At 44.6% G+C, this 18,376-nt stretch overlaps 1 protein-coding gene across 3 annotated transcripts in view; it reads left to right on the forward strand.

The window, feature by feature from the left end:
* The window catches only part of Ttc28 (tetratricopeptide repeat domain 28), a 412,775-nt gene that overhangs the window by 203,033 nt on the left and 191,366 nt on the right, over positions 1–18,376 (forward strand). For all 3 annotated transcript variants that reach the window (XM_055605846.1, XM_055605848.1, XM_055605849.1), the window contains 2 exons: positions 6,468–6,740; positions 7,765–7,895. In XM_055605846.1, the coding sequence (XP_055461821.1) occupies positions 6,468–6,740; positions 7,765–7,895 (404 nt within the window). The remainder of the gene's footprint in view (positions 1–6,467; positions 6,741–7,764; positions 7,896–18,376) is intronic.

Consider the following 18,376-nt stretch of genomic DNA (forward strand, 5'->3'; position numbering starts at 1 on the left):
TCCTTCCTTCCTTCCTTCCTTCCTTCCTTCCTTCCTTCCTTCCTTCCTTCCTTCCTTCCTTCCTTCCTTCCTTCCTTCCACACAAAACACAGCAGTCAATTCAAAGGGATTAAAAGATAGTTTATTCTGGAGCTGAATATGAATAGCCATGGCCTTAGGAACACACTGTTTAGGTTACCCCCTTCCGTGTTTTCCAGTGTGGATGGAGTTTTATAAGAGAACAAAGAACATTATAAATAAAAATTACAATCAATTATTACCTTGGTGGAAATATCAGAGAGGTAGGTCACAGCAGGATGGAGGATTCTCAACTATGGCCTTAGATGTCTCCTGGTAACCCCCTTTGTTGTCCACTGGTGGTGAGTAGGTTTTGTTAGGTTAGTACATCCCAAAGTTTCTTTTTTATTTGTTTATCAGGATGTTGTCTGACACAGAGGTGGGCAAAGAGTGGATTAAAGGTCTGAATATAGGAGTTGTAACTAGGCTCCCAACCTTGTAGCATTCCAGACTCTCCAGCCTTTGTAGAAACAGCTTCTCTCAAGAATCCTCAGTCACACTTTCCTTTTTCCTTCTTGACAGACTCTCACACTGTACCCCAGGTTAGCTTGAACTCATTATGTAATCCAGGCTGGCCTGGAACTTGCAGCAATTCTCCTGCCTCAGCTTCCTGGCTGGTGGGATTATAGGTGTGACCTACCATGTCTGGCTCATCCTTGTATTTCCTAAAGCAAGTATGTATATAGCCACTAGTGGCAAGTCACGTTTTTAGAGGAGCATCTGAGAAAACAAGAGAACACGTGAAGATGGTACAGTTCAAGCCTGGGGGAGTCTAAGGCCCTGAGTGGATTGTTTTAATTTTGTAGAGTAGTGGTTTTATTTTATTTTACTCTCTGGTCCTAGGAGGTCACACTCAGGATCTGAAGAGTGCTGGGCAAACATTGTACCACTCACTGAGCTTTGAGAACACTGAGTTTTAAGACTGAGCACTTGGGAGGTTTTGACTAAACATACACACCAGCTGTCATCTAGGGATTTATGGCATATAGATGAGGCCACTGCCATTTTATGCCCATAGCTTATGTCAAGCACAACTCTATCTCTGCCGTATAAATGGTGTGTCTTTTAATTGTTTATACTAGAGAATGAACCTAAAAGTCTTGATGACAGTATCATTCAACATTTTGTCTAGTTTTGACATGTTTGCAGCATTAGGTGGCTTTAATTTGCTGCCTATTATTGTGCTTGGCTCAAAGAATGTGCTAAATAAAAGTCTACTGAACTAGATAGAGCTTGTGCGTGTCTTTAGGCAATTGGCTTTATATAAAATTTATTTTCTTGAAAGTTGGATATTTCATCTCTTTAGGGGAAAGAGGTAAGAAACCCTTTTTCAAGCAATTACATAAGTCCCAGAAGCACATCCTTGCTTCAGGGGCTAAAAGGCTTTCCCCAAAATGGGCCTTGCTGTCAATAAACCATGATCCAGAACTGATACATTTAGGACTCCAGGACTTTGGGGGAAACAGACAATAAAGGCCAACACCTATCTTTTCCATTTTCTACTTTTTTTTTTTTTTTACTTTTTTTCTTCTCCATGAAGGATGCCTGGCACTTCTCCAAGGTAACAGCTTTTAAAGAATATACACGGAAAATTTTTATTTAGTCCATGAAGACAACACCTTCTTTCTGAGGCATTCCTGCTTCTGCTGTAGGATGTTGCACCAAGTGTGTTGCTATTAGCAACATGACACCAGTTTGTCTTCAAAGCAATTTGCTGAGAAAAATATTTTTAAAAAAATCTTCTGTGCAGTGCGTGTCAGAGCAGCTGTTCTCCAAGGATGCCAGCAGGGACAGTGCTGAGAACTTTGTGTATCTGTTTATCTCTCATCTTTTTTGAGTTCAGTCATCTAAGAACAGTTGCCTTTGTGAGTTGTCTATCACCTGTAGTGAATCTGTCAGCTCTGGAAGGATCCATGGAGGCTGCTTTATCAAGTGCCCATGGAAGATGGTTGGCACGCGCTTAGGCCCTTCTGTCACAGTTCGCAGCCCTCACCTGCATTTGTGTGTGTGCATTTGTGTGTGTCTGCCCTCCATCAGGGGCCCTGCTTTGCAAATGTTAGGTGAGAGGGAACTGATCACAGCATTGCCATTTGCTCACTTGTTGACTGTGAGATTGTTTTGCTTCTTATGCCTAGCTATTCTGGGAGGGGGAAAGTGATGATGCCATCCCATAATGCTCTGGGAGCCACATGTGAGAGTTGAGGCAGGCCCTGCAGAAGCCTTCTCCTCTATAGGAGGGTTTCGTCCTTTCATGGTGCTCAGGCTGAAACAAGCACTTCACAGACCCAGGGTCCCCTTCATATGCACTCATGGGAAGTCCTGCTCAGGTCTTAGCATCAGAAATCTGGCTTCTCTCTCATTACTATCTGGAGCATTCTGAACATTCTTAGAAAACACTGTGATTCCAAGTGTTTCAATTTGTATTTGATGCCACTTCCTTTGTGAAATTCTGACCTTAGAGTCCCTCCTTACGAGTGACAGCTCTCAGAGCTCTGGCTGGGAAGTGGACCATCTGCTTCTAGATTGGGCAGATCCTGAGACCCTGGTATGTCAAATGCTCACAAAGCCTCTCCTCATTACTCAACTTCTTATTTATGTAAATTAGGCTGTTTAGATGAAGTTGCTGGCCATTGTGAGACACCGCTGAGTTCCAAGTCTGGAACCCCCCAGTTGAGAAGTGTTCACATGTGAAGAGATGTGCATCTCTGAGCTAGCCAGTCTCCTACCAGAGGGTGGTGGTTTATCATCAGCCTCCGCGACATCTTCACAAGCTCCTGAAGTGTCAGGAAATGGGCTTGTATTCTTCTTACATTCTTAAGGACTTTACATTTCAAAACCACCAGCAGGGGCTCAGCCAGTGTTGCAGAGGGCCTTTATATTCCTATGGAATTGGTCTGACCAGTTGTTTCATGTATTATGCATAAAGTCTAGAAAGAAAAACATCTGAATAGCTGCAGGCTGCCAAAATTCTGTTCTGTCTAATCTTGTAAAAATCACAAAATTAGCCCCTCTGATGATAGCACATGTTTATCTTAGAACAGGAATTAGAGCAACAGAGTTGTAAAGAGTCTCAGATTATCTATAGATTTTTTTTAAGTATCTTAAAATCATCTTCATCAAAAGAAACATAGTTGGCTAGGTACAGTGACAAGGTCCCTGTGTCCTGGCTACTTGGGAGGTTAAGATGAGAGGATGACTCACAGCCAGGAATTTGAGACCAACTTGGACAGCATAGAAAAACCCTAACTTGAGCCCCACACCCACTCCCCCAGCCCAGCTGCTGACTAGAGATTCTGATTACTGAACTGTGAGATGTTATATCAGCTCAAAGCAGAGAACTTTAACACAGAAAGGAAATTACATACAGTGAAGGGATGCTCTGAGTATATTGCTATAGATATAGATAGAAATAGGTATCTCTGCACATACATACATACATATATACATACACACATTCATAACCATGCATGTGTGCACATATGTATGCGTGTGTAGTCATGACCACAACCATGGCCCATGCACTCGGCAGTGTGAGGACTGACTGACTGAGGTTAGTTTGGAAGGACAGACATGTTCTCTTGTCTGTAGCTCACTGTCTTCTCTACTAGGCCATTATGTATAACGCCTAGCGAGCTCAAGCCAGCCTGTTGAAAATCTCTGTCACCCTTGCTGGCTCTGCCTCTTGCTGGCTCCCTATAGAAGACAGTTCTTCCCATGAAGCATTTGATCACCCTAGGTAACATGGCTCTCACATCAACTTTATATTTGTCTTTGCAGTGATATTTAGTTTTTAATGTGCTTATATTTTCTTTCTATACACTTTGAGTGGGATTTTTTCATTATAATTTTTAAAATCTCATTCTCATCTATCCCAAAATATGCCTAGGTTAAATTTTTTTTCTTTCTTGGGAGTTTAAGACAGGTTGTCTGTTACAGTGTTACCTCCTCTTCCTGCTGCTGTCTCAGGGGTTCCATAGTTGCTATGGGAAAGATTGTCTTGTTCTGAAGCGTGGGCCTGTGCCTGCATCAGTCATTTCAGGACAGGCATCTGAACGCTTTCCCTGTCTGTCAGGAATGCCTGCTTCTGGTCTTCCACAGTAAAAGCTGAAACATCCAGCCCCAATTTTCCCACCCTCCTTTGCAGCTAGGATTCAAACATTGAATCAGAAACTACAGGTTCAATGAAGAGAGGGTTGCATAGAATCTGTGGTGGTAGTAGGCGGCAACATGCCCTTTCTGAGGGTTGTGCTCGGTGGCAGGACCCTGCTGTGGGCTGGAGGGCTGCAGCTCAGCCTTCCACAGCATAACCCAGTGGCTTTCTACTTAAAAGCCGCCGAGGTCTTGCTAGCTTGCAACCAAATCATTCTGCTGTGGCGACCCAGTTGCCTGGAACCCTGCACTGGACTCTTATGTTGCCTCTGACCCTGTGTGATTACCCTTAGCTAAATCAGATAAACAGCCAGTTTTGCTGCTTGTAAAATGATGTCCTGCTGTTGTCTGTTATCTCTGGTTTTGCTCAGCGGAGGTGAGGTGCTGCTTCTGAACACCCCTGGCTGCCAGCCTGCAGCAGGGGCCAACGGAATCCTGCTCTCTGCGCTTTGTGGCACACCCCTCTTCTGTGCTGGCACTTCCTTCTCTCTCCTGCCTGTGTTTAAGCCTATTGGCTAGCTTGTGCTTACTGGCACTCTGCTGTTTGCATCTTGACAGGAGTAAAAATGTTCTTTGTTCTCTGTTTAGTGATCTGATTGAAGGGAAAAAGCTTTAGGCACCAGTGAGCTTCAAGGTTTCCCTGGTGATGTTGACTCAGGCGAGAGAGAGCTCCTTAGCAGAGAACTGAAAAGTCATAAATTGCAGAGATTCCACTTTACCATAGCACGTTGGCCAGGACATGAGATTTAGAGACCAGCATTGTCGCAGGCTTGATGGGTGGATTAGCGGAACCACCAATGTGAAGGTTTCAGGAGCACTGGAACACAGTCATAACTTTCACCATCTTTAAAGAAAATAGATAGGAGGGCCAGGAGCTTGCCCCAAAAATGGAGCTCACCTCATGTGGTTCACTGACCTCTGACCTATACCCCCACTGTTGCCACTTGAGATAAAACAAGCTAAACATTCATTTTATTACTAGATAGCTCTCCCTGATGGTTTCCTTCTGGCTTTGCTTGCTGGTGTTTTGTTGTGACTGGTGTCAGAAGTAGCCTTGAGAATAGCTGGGCATTTTATGGATATCTTCTACTATACCTTCTGGGAGATACTGGGAGCAGGTTTTATGAATCAGTCCATTCTCATTTGCTTTTGATCATAGCCATGTTGGGGATACTCACCAGTGAGACAGCAGGAGGGATTTCACCAGAAGCCTGCCTGGTGCCCACTTGGCTGCTTAGAATAAAGCATCATCAACGCAACAACACATCTCTCACATCAAGGGGGGAGAAAAGAGATTTTATTCTGGAGCCAAGTATGAGTGACCATGGACTAGAAACACAAGTTTAGATTACTCCAAATTTCATGTTCCAACAAGGTAGCAATTTCATAGACATTTTATGGTGACAGAACAAAGAAAAGTCATAAATCAAGGCAGTTTTCAAATTCAGTGGCAGTTGGCGTCAGGTAGGCAGGCTATAGCAACGGGGTGGGAGAACTCCACCGTCAGCCTTGGATGTGGCCTGATTCCACCCCCAGCTCTGGGGTTGGTGAAGAAGCCACAGTTTTATTAGTACATTCCTAAAGTTTGTCTTTTAAAAATCTGTTTGTCAAAATGTTAAGTCCAGCTTTATCTGTTCATAACGGGGTGTTTGTCTGACACAGCGTGGAGGTCCAGGCAGTAGCTGTTGAGTAGGCTAAAGAGAAATTGCAGTGAGGCTCTGGACCTTAAGTGTTCTGTCACTACTGCTGTCATCAGCCAGTTGGCATCTGTAGACGTAGCTTCTTTCATACAGCTCTCATTTACAGTATTCAACAGTCTTATCCAGGAAAATATTTTTACTGAACAAATGTGGAACAACTCTAAAATAACTGATAGCTAAACTTTACAACGCAAGCCATAAAATGAGGTTTAGATACATGAGTCACTGAGGGTGGTACCCAGTGGAGGGTGGCGGGAAGGATGGGCTCTTCATGTTCTGAGGAGGAGCAGGATAGCCGAGAACCTTTCAGGGAAAGGGTTGCATAGTGAGCAATGAAAGTCAGAAGAGAGGATGAGTGTGGCCATTCCTGTAGGGAAAGGAACTGCTGGATGGGTGGGTGATGCTAGTTGTAGGGTGTGTGGGCCATCAGGTGGTGCCAGATTCCAGGTTGAAGAGAGTGTGCCTTCAACATGTGGCACGTGCCACAGACATGTTTCTAGAGCATAATGGAAAGATTGCCATGTCTCTGAGTCGTCTTCTTCTTGTTTTCTTTCTCTTCAGACACTCTGGAGCCCACTTACCAGCAGCTTCAGAAAATGAAACTGGACAAGAGTCCCTTTGTGGTCGTGTCTGTGGTTGGGCAGGAACTTCTGACAGCCGGCCACCATGGGGCCTCTGTGGTTGTCTTGGAAGCTGCTCTGAAGATTGGCACTTGCAGCCTCAAACTGAGAGGCTCTGTCTTCTCCGCCTTGAGCAGTGCACACTGGTCTCTTGGGAACACAGAGAAGAGCACTGGGTACATGCAGCAAGACTTGGATGTAGCCAAGACCTTAGGTATGTGTCCCACCTGCATGTCAGCTGCATGCCCCATTTTGACAGGACTGACATACACAACAGAACATTCTGTTTGAGAGCCCTTGGGTTTTGAGGATTTTCATACATTAGGGTCCAAAGCTCCCAGAAGGCTTAGCAGTGTGATTAGCATATTCATAACTTTCCTCGGGGGTTTGAGGGTCATGGTTTTAATGCCCCAAGTACACAACTCATCTTCATTTTAATTTTGGTCTCTGTGAGAATGTGCTGGGGGTTTGTCAAAGGGCACAGCACAGGCTAGCTGTGGTGGGCCATGCTGAGAAGCTAAAGCAGGTGGATCTCTGTGACTTCCAGGCCAGCCAGAAGATGCACAGTGAGAATCCGTCCCAAACAAAATGAAACAAAATGAAAGCAGGGTGATGGGTTGGCCCAGAATACCGTAAAGGGTGAGAGCGTGCAGACTGCTGGATGTGTCTGCCACCTACTTGCTGGAGGGCTTTGGGGCTTCATTTCTTATGATTTTGGAGACAAGGTCTCACTGTGTAGCCCAGGCCAGCCTTTGTCTTGTAAGCCTCCTGCCTCTGCGCAGGGGACAAGAAGGAGAAGCAGTTTGTGCTTGTGGCCATCACTGTGGTGATTATTCAGGGACTTTCAGGTTACAGGAAGGAGGCTGTGGGGATCTGCCATCAGATGCTCATAGGGAAATGATGTATGATAAGAGGCCTGGAATCAAATGGCTGAACCAGCAAGCTGATAATTGCTTAGAACCAAAGGTCACCTGCCTAGTGAGGAGGAGACTCCCAACAGCAGCTGGTTTGTGTCGAGGTCCGCACCCTCCCAGCTAAGACTCCTCTGCCCTGTGCACGTGTGTGTTACAGAAATAACATTTGTCCAGGGGTTAGGTTCTAGGATCTCATCTCCCACCATAGCGTCTGAAAGAAAGTAACTTAAATCTCAGCTAGTAAATTTGTGGCTTTTAAGAGAACTATATATGTTATAAATAATGCTGCAACTTAGAGGGTTTTTCTCCTTGAATCCAAATCAGGTGACCAGACAGGAGAATGCCGAGCTCATGGGAATCTAGGCTCTGCATTCTTTTCCAAGGGAAATTACCGAGAGGCCCTCACAAACCACAGGCATCAGCTGGTGCTCGCCATGAAGCTCAAGGATCGGGAGGTAGGAAACTCACTTGTAAACCAAACTCCCTTTTCAGAAGCACAGAGCCCCTTTGTCTGTGTGGCAAGTGTCTGGGGTGCCTTAGCATCTTCAGAAGTTGATAATCACTGAGTCTCTCATGCATGTCAGGTTTTGGATGTCTGTTGCGTGGTCCTTGAGTACATACAGAGAAAGAAGGTCCTGTTCCTGACCTCAGGAGCAAACAGTGTGCTCAGGTGCATTGTTCAAATTCTCTCCTAGTGTGCCATGAAGCACACAGGTGAACTACCAGCGAGCTGTATCTGGTGATACATGAGCTCACATGAGCCTTATTAGTGATAAGTATACAGCTGACCCTCCTTCATTTTGTTTCTTCAGGATTTTTTGTTTGCTTTGTTTTGTTTTTATGACTGTTAGAGAAGCCTGTTTAGTTTACAGGGAGAGCCAAGTGTCACAGTGAAGACTGTACTTGCAAAGTCGACCATAGCTTTCTTTGAAAGTTGATATACAGCATGGACGGCACAGTGACGGCTTGTCTCCTCTTGGGAAGGCGTGGATGTGGCTTTCAGGCAGACCCAGCTCTGAATCCCAGCTGTACTTCCTGGCTGTGGGACCTTCCTCCTTTTTTTCTGTTCTGCTTGGGGCATGATGACTGCTCTTTACTCGCTCCTGCTTTAATGCTGCACAGCTGCATAGGTTATGTGTGACATACGTGAAGTGCTGGACTGGAACTTCATGAGGAAGTCTTATAAATTGTGGCCTTTATCATATTAATAGACATGATAGGAAAGGGTCAAAACAGAGGGAAGGATAAGTTTACAAGTCACTTCATACAGTTAGTTATATTTCCTCGTTGGAATTTTACACTGGGACATTACTACGATTACATTATTTAAACAAACCTTCAGCGCCAGGTCTCTGGGGCATCATCAGGCACCGCTATCAGAAGGCCTTAGGGGTTTTAACACAGTGTTGGAAAACACTGGACATGCTGAGAGCCCACAGTCTCAGCTCTTTGACAAGATGAAGCAGGAAGATCACAAGTAGGAGACTGTCCTGCACAGCACAGTGAGTCCCTATACCAAAAGGGAGGAAAGGGGCCAGTGAGACAGCTCAGGAGGGAACGGCCAAGCTGGACGACCCGAGTTCCATCCCTCAGAACTGCATGGTAGGAGAGAACTAACTACCTGCCCCCACATTCTCAGTCGCAGATCTACAACACACACACACACACACACACACACACACACACACACACACGCATACACACGCACATACACACATGTACACACATGCAAACACTTATACACACGTATACATGCATATATGCATATACACATGCACATACACACATGCACACACTTTTACACAATGTACACATGTATATGTACACACACATAAATACACACACATAGACACATGCAAAAACTCATGCTTACACACATATATCACACTCGCACATATGCACACACATGCATATACACACATATACATGTATGCATGCACGAACGCACACACACCTATAGATAAATGTAATAACATATTTTTGAAAGGAAGGAAAAGCAGACATCTTTCACCTCAGCAAGGAGCATTGCTGGGTATTTTCAGCTGGGCTGGACTACATAAAGACCTTATTTCGTTTGTTTGTTTGTTTGTTTGTTTGTTAAGGAGATGTGAGGGGAGGGATTTAAAGAGGCATTTAAGGGTATGGATGGTTGGCCAGTTTGCTCTCCTAGGACATTGAAGTTGCTTGAACACTTTTCTCACTGCTTATTTTCCTTCATTTATTAACAGTTCCTAACGCCATGTGGCTTTATTTATTATATTTTCTTCCTTGTTTATTTTGAGACAGGGTGTCACTATGAGGACGTGGCCCTGGCTGGAACTCTGTGTAGACCACATGGGCCATGAACTAGTGACTGTTCTCCTGCCTCATCCTCCTGAGAGCCAGCATCACAGGAAGGCGTGTGTCACAGCTCCCAGCAGATAGCATTGCTTCTAAAGACAGACACACGCCTGGCATTCAGAAGCAAGAGCTGGCCAGGTGTTGAAGGGCCAAATAGCTGATTACAAATATGAAGGCCAAGACCTTCATATACTCTCTTCTCCCCCGGCTTTGGGACGGTAAAAGACTGCTAACTGCGGTGTAGTCACTCCATAAGCCCTGAAAAGGAATGGGGGGAGTTGTTCTGTTGTGTCTCTTCTCCGTGGTATGGTTTTGCCGTCTCTCGGGTTATCACCTAGGTTTCGTGAACTATCAGTGTATAGTTTGTTCTTAAGAAATGGTTGATGTGAAAACAGAGAGGACCCTGAGTGACACCAGTGCTTGGCTCCCCTCCCCAACTCTTTGATTTTATAGGTGCCACCTGCACAGGCACCTGCCATATTCCTTGTCCTGGGCACACCCGCTGCTGTAGTAGCACCCAGACCTGCCTGTTGGGAAGCCCACAACCCAGCCTGTCTGCAGAAGAAACTCTCCAGCCTAGCTAGAAACATGTTTCCTTCTGTCAACTGGGGGAGAGTAGAATGCATTAGCTGCCATGTTACTTGTTAAGCCCTCCCTCCGTTCTGTTTTCTTTCCACCAGAAAGAGAACTTGGCCTCTTACTGAGCAACACTGCTTGCACACCACTGCTTGCACACTGACAGTTGAACGCCACCAATCACTTTTACCCTTGTTGAAGACTAAACCTTAGCAGTCCTGTTCTGGTTTGACTTCACCCTGCTGCCTCTTGCTGCAGGTCCAGACTCCTCCTTGATGTCACTTGAAAGTGTGCCTTCAGTCCCCAGGCTAATGTGGATCTGTATGTCTCTCTTGCTGTTTGCCTCCAGAGTTTTAGAATAGCTTCCATTTTCATGAAATGTACTATTAGATTCTTGACATCACTCTGAATTTCTGGCTCATAACTCTGCTTCTGTATCTGATTCACATCAGTGCTCACTTATTCTTTTTTTTTTTTTTTCCTTTTGGTAAGAACATTTGAGATGGACATTCTCAGCAAACCTCAGATATACAAAATGACACCTCTGACCACGGTATCCTGTTACACACCCAAGAGCTCTGGTTGTGTTCATTCCGCATGACTGAACATGCTCCCTTTCCGTGTTGCCCCCACCCTGGTGGTCACCATGCCACCTTCTGTGCCTATTATCAGGTTGACTTTCAGGGTCCACATCTGAGTGAGGTCATACAGTGTTTTCCCTTGTGGCGTATTTTACTTATGTCCTTCACACCCACACCTGCTGTTGCTCCCTGATCTTAATTTGAACAACTTAGGTTGTTCCCGTATCGTGACTGCTGTGAACCATGCTGCAGCGAACATGGTGTCTCATTTAGCTTCTCCTTCTGTTTTCATGATACTAGGGAGTGAACCTAGTGGCCTGCACACGCCACGCAAGTATTCTAATGCTGAGCCATCTTCCCAGCCCGCTCTGAATCTTTTAAGATTTCTTTTTAGTACTGTTGTTTACCTTATTGTAATAAACTAAAAGTCTTCATTCATATGTCATTGAAAACTGCCAAGTGATGAGCCTGGAGTTCGCTGTGTCAGAACTTAGAGGAAGAGACAAAGGGAGCCAGCACAGTAGTGCATGTTTTGTGTGGGCTCAGAGCTGGGTAGGTCAGCCTGGGAGTCTTAGATGTGCAGCTTCTCCAGAAGCTCCAGCGCAGGCGGGTGTGAGCTTGAGCACCACACTTTCTCCCCTGAGGTATCCATGCTGCTTAGCAAATAACAGTGAACACTGTCTTAATTGATGCCAGGACGCTATGAGGTGGGACAGGGACTGGTTATAGCCTTAAAGGGTCTTCAGGATGTAGCTGAGATGCTGGCATTACCTGTCATGTTCTGCTGACAGGATAAGAGTTCTGTTTTTTAAAGATAATATTCGTTAGTTTTGTACAGTTACATAAGAGATGCATAGAGGTAATCTCAGAGATACTGGATGCCCTTGTTCATAAGGTCCCAATGGCGGGCCTCAGCCCAAAGGTCCAGAAGGTAAGATTTATAAGAGGGGAGGCAGACAGAGACACCTACAGAAGGAGTGCTGTGGCCCCTGGTGCTGACAAAGCTGAGGCTGGGGCTGGCTCAGCAACGGAATTCCAGTTTAGAGGCGGCTTTGGTCGTGGCGATGGTCAGCCACTGCAGTGAAGATAGAGACTGTGTTAGAGTGAACAAACTTTAAAGACAAACGTGAAAACAAAAAGAGATGATGGAGGTAACCAAGCTTTTACCCACCGTACTGTTGCCATTTTGGACACACTCTTTTAGCCATATGCAGTTGTGCTTGCATCAGTACAAATCAAAGCTGAAAGCCTTTTCTAAGATTGTTTGTTGCAGGATATTTTATCCCATAGCGAACCCTGAGATTATGAACTGTAAAAACCTGTTTCTTGTTTGGTGTGGTTCAGCCCTAAAACACATCTTTAATCTAAGAGTTTTCTGTTTATTGTAAACAGGTGATTATGGTGTGGCTCAGCCCTGACACACACCTTTAATCTCAGAGCTTTCTGTACACAGGACTTTATTGAATTAGCCCTAGTAAAGAGGTAGAGCAAGTAACCAGATGACAGGGATTAATAGAAAGTAGGGACTTTGAGTTTAAGAGTAGTTAAGAAGAAAAAAAGAGCTTTTGGCTTTTTCCTCCTGGGCTGTCCTGGTAACCTAGCAGGCCTTTTTCCTTCTGGGCCATCAGCTGAGCTAGCAAGCTTTTCACCTTGGGCCTTTGTCTTTTGTCTTTTTCCTTCTGGGATGTGAGCTGAGGAGAAAGGCTTTTCCTTTCTGGGACTTTGGCTGAATAGGATGGTCAGCTGGGTGCTTTCTCTGACTGTCTGAGCTAGCAGGTTTTCACCCCAGCCTCTGGCTCCTGAATCTTCAATGGTAAAATTGAACATTTAGGATTTTTAGGTTTTTTTATATACAGTTGTTTTATAACTTTTTCCACTTACCCTTTTCTCCTGAATTTAAAGTCTTCTTCACAATTATTTCACCCTCCTGCTCTCTCACTGTTACATATTTAGGTTTTTGTAGATATTTTGGCATTATAGAATATGAGACAGTACCACAGTAGCTAAGCCATTGAAAGTTTTATTATGTTTTATCTTTTCCTCCGGCCACATTACTAGACATGAGCTTATTTGGGAAAAGCATATTGAATCTTCTAACACTTAGGCAAAATGCTCTCAAGGAGACTGCACCTGCTCTAGTCCCACCCACGGTGGGTCCTGGGTTTTGCTTTCTTACATGCACCCAACATGAGGCATTAATATTAGGAGGCAAAACACAGCTTGATACGTTGAATAGCGCTGTTCTGTAGGTGTGTGCTTCTTTGTTTTGTTCTGGAGACAGGGCCTCACTGTGCAGCCCTCCTGGCCCAGAGCTTGCTGTATAGATTAGGCTGGCTTCCAACTAACAGTGCTTTGCCTGCTTCTGTCTCCCATGCTGCTGTTAAGATTGTGTAGTTTTATTTGTATTGCTTTGGTCAGTTAGGTGAACTGGTTTGAATTTTCCATATGCAACTGTATTTTTACTCCACTGTCTGGAGATAGTATTGGTTTTACTGTAGCTCAGGCTGGCCAAGAGCTCACATCTGTAACCTAGGCTGGCCTGGAACTTGTGATCTTTCTGCCTCATTCTCCCATGTACTAGGATTATAGGTGTGTGCCACCAGGTCTGGAGCCTACCTGAGTCTGTGTTTTCTGTAGTGGTTTTGGATATTTTGTGTGAATTGGATTCTCCATCACCCTCTGTGTCTGGAAACTGTGTTTTAAGACTACTAGTGCAGTTTTAAGTATTGCTATCATGTGACACACTCTTTGGAAGATGTCTATACCACTCTGCCCCCCTGGGTACTTTAGGGTCATGTCGCCTGCCCGTGGAGCCTGCTCTGTTCTTCCATTTATTCTTTATGCTTCTCGCTCACGTGCATTGAGATGGGTTTTCCTGCATATGTGCTGCGCCTCGTGGATGTGGCACGTTGCGCACTGGACTCTTGTGTACACCTGTACAGGAAAAGGTTGACTCCATAGTCACAGTTTGACAGATGACACTTTCTCCGAGTAGTTTTTTCAGCTCATGACTTAGGTTGATCCTGCGTTCTCCAGCAAGGCAGACTGACTGTCTTCCAGGTGATGGAAGTTCGATCATACGGCTTAGGCAACTTTGCCCTCTCAATTGTTGCACTGACTAGAATTTCAGGTGCGCTGAGTGGCAGCCACACCCACCAGCCTCAACAGTTCAGCCTGTGATTTGTGTTCTCTTTGATGCTTCTGTTGTTTGTGCCTACTGTGTGTGCCTGAATCACAAGGAGCTTTCACACAGTGTGTCTGTGCTCTGAGACACGCCTTCTTCTTCGGCCCCTCTCCCAGTTGCTCTCGTTTCTCCCATAGAAGAACTTATGTCTTTCTTGCCACATACACATCAAGGACACCGTGTATCTGTGTAAAATCTAAGAGCCACATATGAGAGAAAATGTGATTTTGTCTTTCTGAGACTGACTTAATTCACTTACTAGGGTCATCTCTACTTGTACCAATTTTCTTGCAAATGTCATGTTCTCTTTATCCATTCCCCTGTTGATGGACACTTACGTAGATTCCATAACCTGTCTGTCATAAAGTCTCTTTCTTAATCTGACATCGTCTCTGTGACTTTTAGTTGTGCATTATATGTTGCCTTATTTTTACGCTGAAATAAAAAGCCCTCTAAAGCCAAGTTGGCCGCTGTAAACGCTGTGAATAGTGGACAAGGAGCTGCATCCTTCTCCCTCATGCATCTGAGCGTTAGTAAATTTTAGGCTTTTACCAAACAGTAAGATAGCAGCTCGAGACCATTCATCTGCTCACCTTTAGCAGCAATGGGGTTTTCTTTTATGCAATTACTCTCAGATACTTAATAGGGGAGGTGATGCCTTCGCCACAGGGTTTTTCATTGAGAGTAACCTTCTGTCTCCTTTAATGGTTTCAAAATTAATTTCAGGTGCCCACAGAGGCCTTCCTGTGAGTGAATATTAATTGTCAGGAGGGTCCATAAATTACATTGTATTAAATGTTCTCGAGTCAGGAAATCTGATATGCAAATGCACCGATGCTTCCAAAGGTCTCACAGCCCCACCTCTCTCCTGAGCATCATGTTTCTCTACCCACTTGCCCTCCAGGACCCCTCGTTGGCTCGATGCACCTGCCTCAGTCTTCAGCCTCTGCCTGCTGCTGTACCACTCTTGTCTTTTTGCCCAGGCCACATCCTCCCCTCATGCTTACATCTCCTTTGGATTCTCTTCTTTCTGTAGTGGAAATCTGTTTTTGGTCTCTCCCCACCCTCTATCCTGCTATTCTTCTTTTAGTCCAGTAGCCTAGTCTTTACACTCTCTTTCTTTTTAAGAGACATTCTACAAGCAGAGAACAGGTATTCACTCCCGGGTCTGTGAACATGGCCCAGGATTGTGAAATGATTGCATAGGAATTCAGGTATCCTACAACCTGAACTTGAATTTTGCGTTTGTTGGTGATTGCTCTGCAGCACTGAAACAGTCTAATTCCTTTAAATGGGTGGATGGACATGAGTTGTTTCATTTTCTGGCTGCTTTACAGCTTTCTTCAAATCGTCTGATGAACACCAACACGTATTTCTTAGGTGTTTGCTGACACGTGTGCTTAGAATGATGTATTTTGGCCAGCTCTCCGGAGTAGTTATACTGAGGCATGTCATCAGCAAGAAAAGGGATTCTTAAACTCCAGTTACAGCCATCTCAGTGAGGAACTTTGATGTTCTTGCATGTGGTTAGAATGCTATTGTTGGAAAATTAGAAGTTGTTTCATAGAAGCTGCCTTCAGAGCACAGAGCCTGCAGCGTTAGGATCCTGAAAGGATGCTACTTCTGCCATCGAGGTTATTGTTCCCCTCCTCACTTTTCATCCCCGTGTGGACATGTGTAACTCGGGAATACCCATGCTCATTTTAATGTCACATAGTTTTGTCCCAAGTATTTAAGTGAAATGGGCACTGCTGGAAAGAGGTGTTTTCTTTTGCCAGGTGGCTTTGCGTATGTATGTCCTGTCAGACTGGAGCATGTAAATGGTCTAATTTCTGAAGCCCTGTTTTAAGTTTATCCTGATTCTAGTTTCTTCTCTGTCCAACCATCTCTTACACTGTTCTTTCAGTTGCCCTTCTGAAATATAGTTCAGACTGTGGAGTTACCTGCTCACAGAGCTTTGCCAGCTCCAGTGGCCTCTGGGGGAGTCTAAATGCCTTCATAACCATCCCACAACTTTTCAGCTATTCTGTGAGTAGTCTCTGTGAGTCTGCTTGCCATGACTTTTATCCTTCTGCATATTAGCTCATTTTGGTTCCCCTGTGTGAATCCCCACTTTAGGCCCTGCGAAGTTTGGCTGAACATCTCTTGCTCACCAAATCTCTCTTTCTCAGTTCTTGTTTCTTTTTGACATCATACCAACTGCTGATGAGGTCCAATTTATTGGTCTCTTTGTGGCCTGCTTAGGGAAATGTTTGTGTTTCCCAAGGCCACATGGCTTTATCGTTTCAGTATCTGCATTTAGTTCTGAGGCCATGCTTGGTTTGGGGCAAAGAACAAAGTCAGGTTTCTTCCAATGGATTCGGTTGACCCAGCACTCAAGACGCTGAACCGTTTGCTGCCTTCCTCTTAGGTCATGCTGTGTTTACGCAGACAGCATCGCCTCACTGCTAGAGCTTACTAATGAGTTTCATCTCTGACACTGGCATCCTTATAGCTTTGTTGTAGTGTTATGCCTTTGCTGTGAAGATGAGGAGGTAACTGTTGCCCCTGTCCTTGGAGGATCAACCCTCTGGAGGTCCCTCCTGTACCAGGCCAAAGTTGGTGATGCTTGTAGCCTGGAGAAGGGTCCTGGTGACAGTAGGAACAGAAGCTTCCTCAATTTGTTCTTGCATCTTTGGAGCTGGAGAACAAGTCTTAGACACTAGAAAACACAATTATTAAGTTTTGATTTTTCTGTCTTTATTTTTGCAGTTATCGTTGCTGTTAGAGACTAAACTCTAAAATTCACATCAGTGAGGATGTTTTTTACAGTCTCATCATGCTTCTCACAAAAGATCTTGTGAAGTAAAACCTAATCCTTTATGTTTATGAAAATGAAGGTGAATTATGACCAGCACCAGCTCATGACACCCATGGTTCGTCAGGCTAGGAGAAAACTGAGCTTATGGGTCTCCTTTCGGATGGGGCTGCAGGAAATTACTCAGATGACTCCTGATGACATCACTTTCGCCAAGCACTGTCTCCAGTGGTATTTCCTTGGAGACTTTTTTTCTTTTCTTTTTTTTTCAGCCACTTTCTACACAGTGTGTGTATTATGTGTAAAATCTGCACCAGTGGTAATGTGAAATCCATTAAATGGTTTGTGGTATGTGTGCGTGTGTGTGTGTATGTGTGTGTGTGTGTGTGTGTGTGTGTGTGTGTGTGTGTGTGTGTGTGTAAGAGAGAAAGAATGTAGTTGGGGTAGTTATTTTACTTCTAGTAGTGCAGGGAGTAGATTAAAATGTAAAAACCATTCCATTTTAGCTAAGAACTAAAACCTCACAGGGAATATTTAGTTGACAGGGGAAGGCCTGGCAACCTTCTGTCTGTGTCTCATAGGCCTTTGAGAAATGAGCAGGACAGCTACACCGTAACTCAGGTCACCGCAGATGGCAGGATGTGCAGAGAAAGGCAACAGGACCCAGTTTGAGCAAGAGATCTTTGCTCTATAAATCAGCTGAGTCAGACCTTTAGACCTGACGCCAGTTATAAAAACTTCTTTTCAACCTGCTGATGAAATAGCGATGACCTCAAAAGAAACATGTCCGGTGAACCTGTTTGAGGCATAAAACATAATGAGTGCGAAACAGGCTGCCTACAGCCACTGTTTTCCCCAAGGGTTTTCTGAAGTTCTCTGTCATCATCATTGCTGCCTATCATGTTTTTAGGTGTCCACTTCCGGCCATAGCATTTTGTGGTCCTTCTTGTGCAGAGTAGAAGAAACCTCAGGTGAGGATTTAGGAGATCTAAACTAGAAAATAAGGCTCACCCCCAAGATAAAAGGCACCGAATAAGACCAGCCTCAAGAAGCAAAGTTGATGGGGTTAATTGAAATGGGCTGTAGTCAGCCAAGTATGGCGCTGTGGCCTGTCCTCCTAGACACTGGATGGGCCCAGGAGCAGGTCAGCCTGGCAAACACAATAGCCTTTTCTTTTTTTTAAAGGTGTTGTGTGTTCAAATATATAAAAAAAAATATATGCTCATAGTGTATGAAAAACAGCAAATCTTGACAAAATAACAGAAACTGCAGGCAGTAGAGTAGAAGTTCGGCTGAAGAATGGAGCATCTGAACAAAAGTCTGTTGGGCTGGTTTGCTAGAACACTCTAGGTGACAGAAAGAATCTTGAAGATGGGTCAATGGAAAACACACAATCTGAAGCCTCAGAGGGACAGTGGGACAGAAAGAGTAGGGGAGTCTCAGTTGGGAGGGCCAGAT

The sequence above is a fragment of the Psammomys obesus genome, unplaced genomic scaffold (assembly GCF_907164565.1).
Source record: "Psammomys obesus unplaced genomic scaffold, mPsaObe1.curated_primary_1811, whole genome shotgun sequence".
Taxonomy (NCBI): Eukaryota; Metazoa; Chordata; class Mammalia; order Rodentia; family Muridae; genus Psammomys; species Psammomys obesus.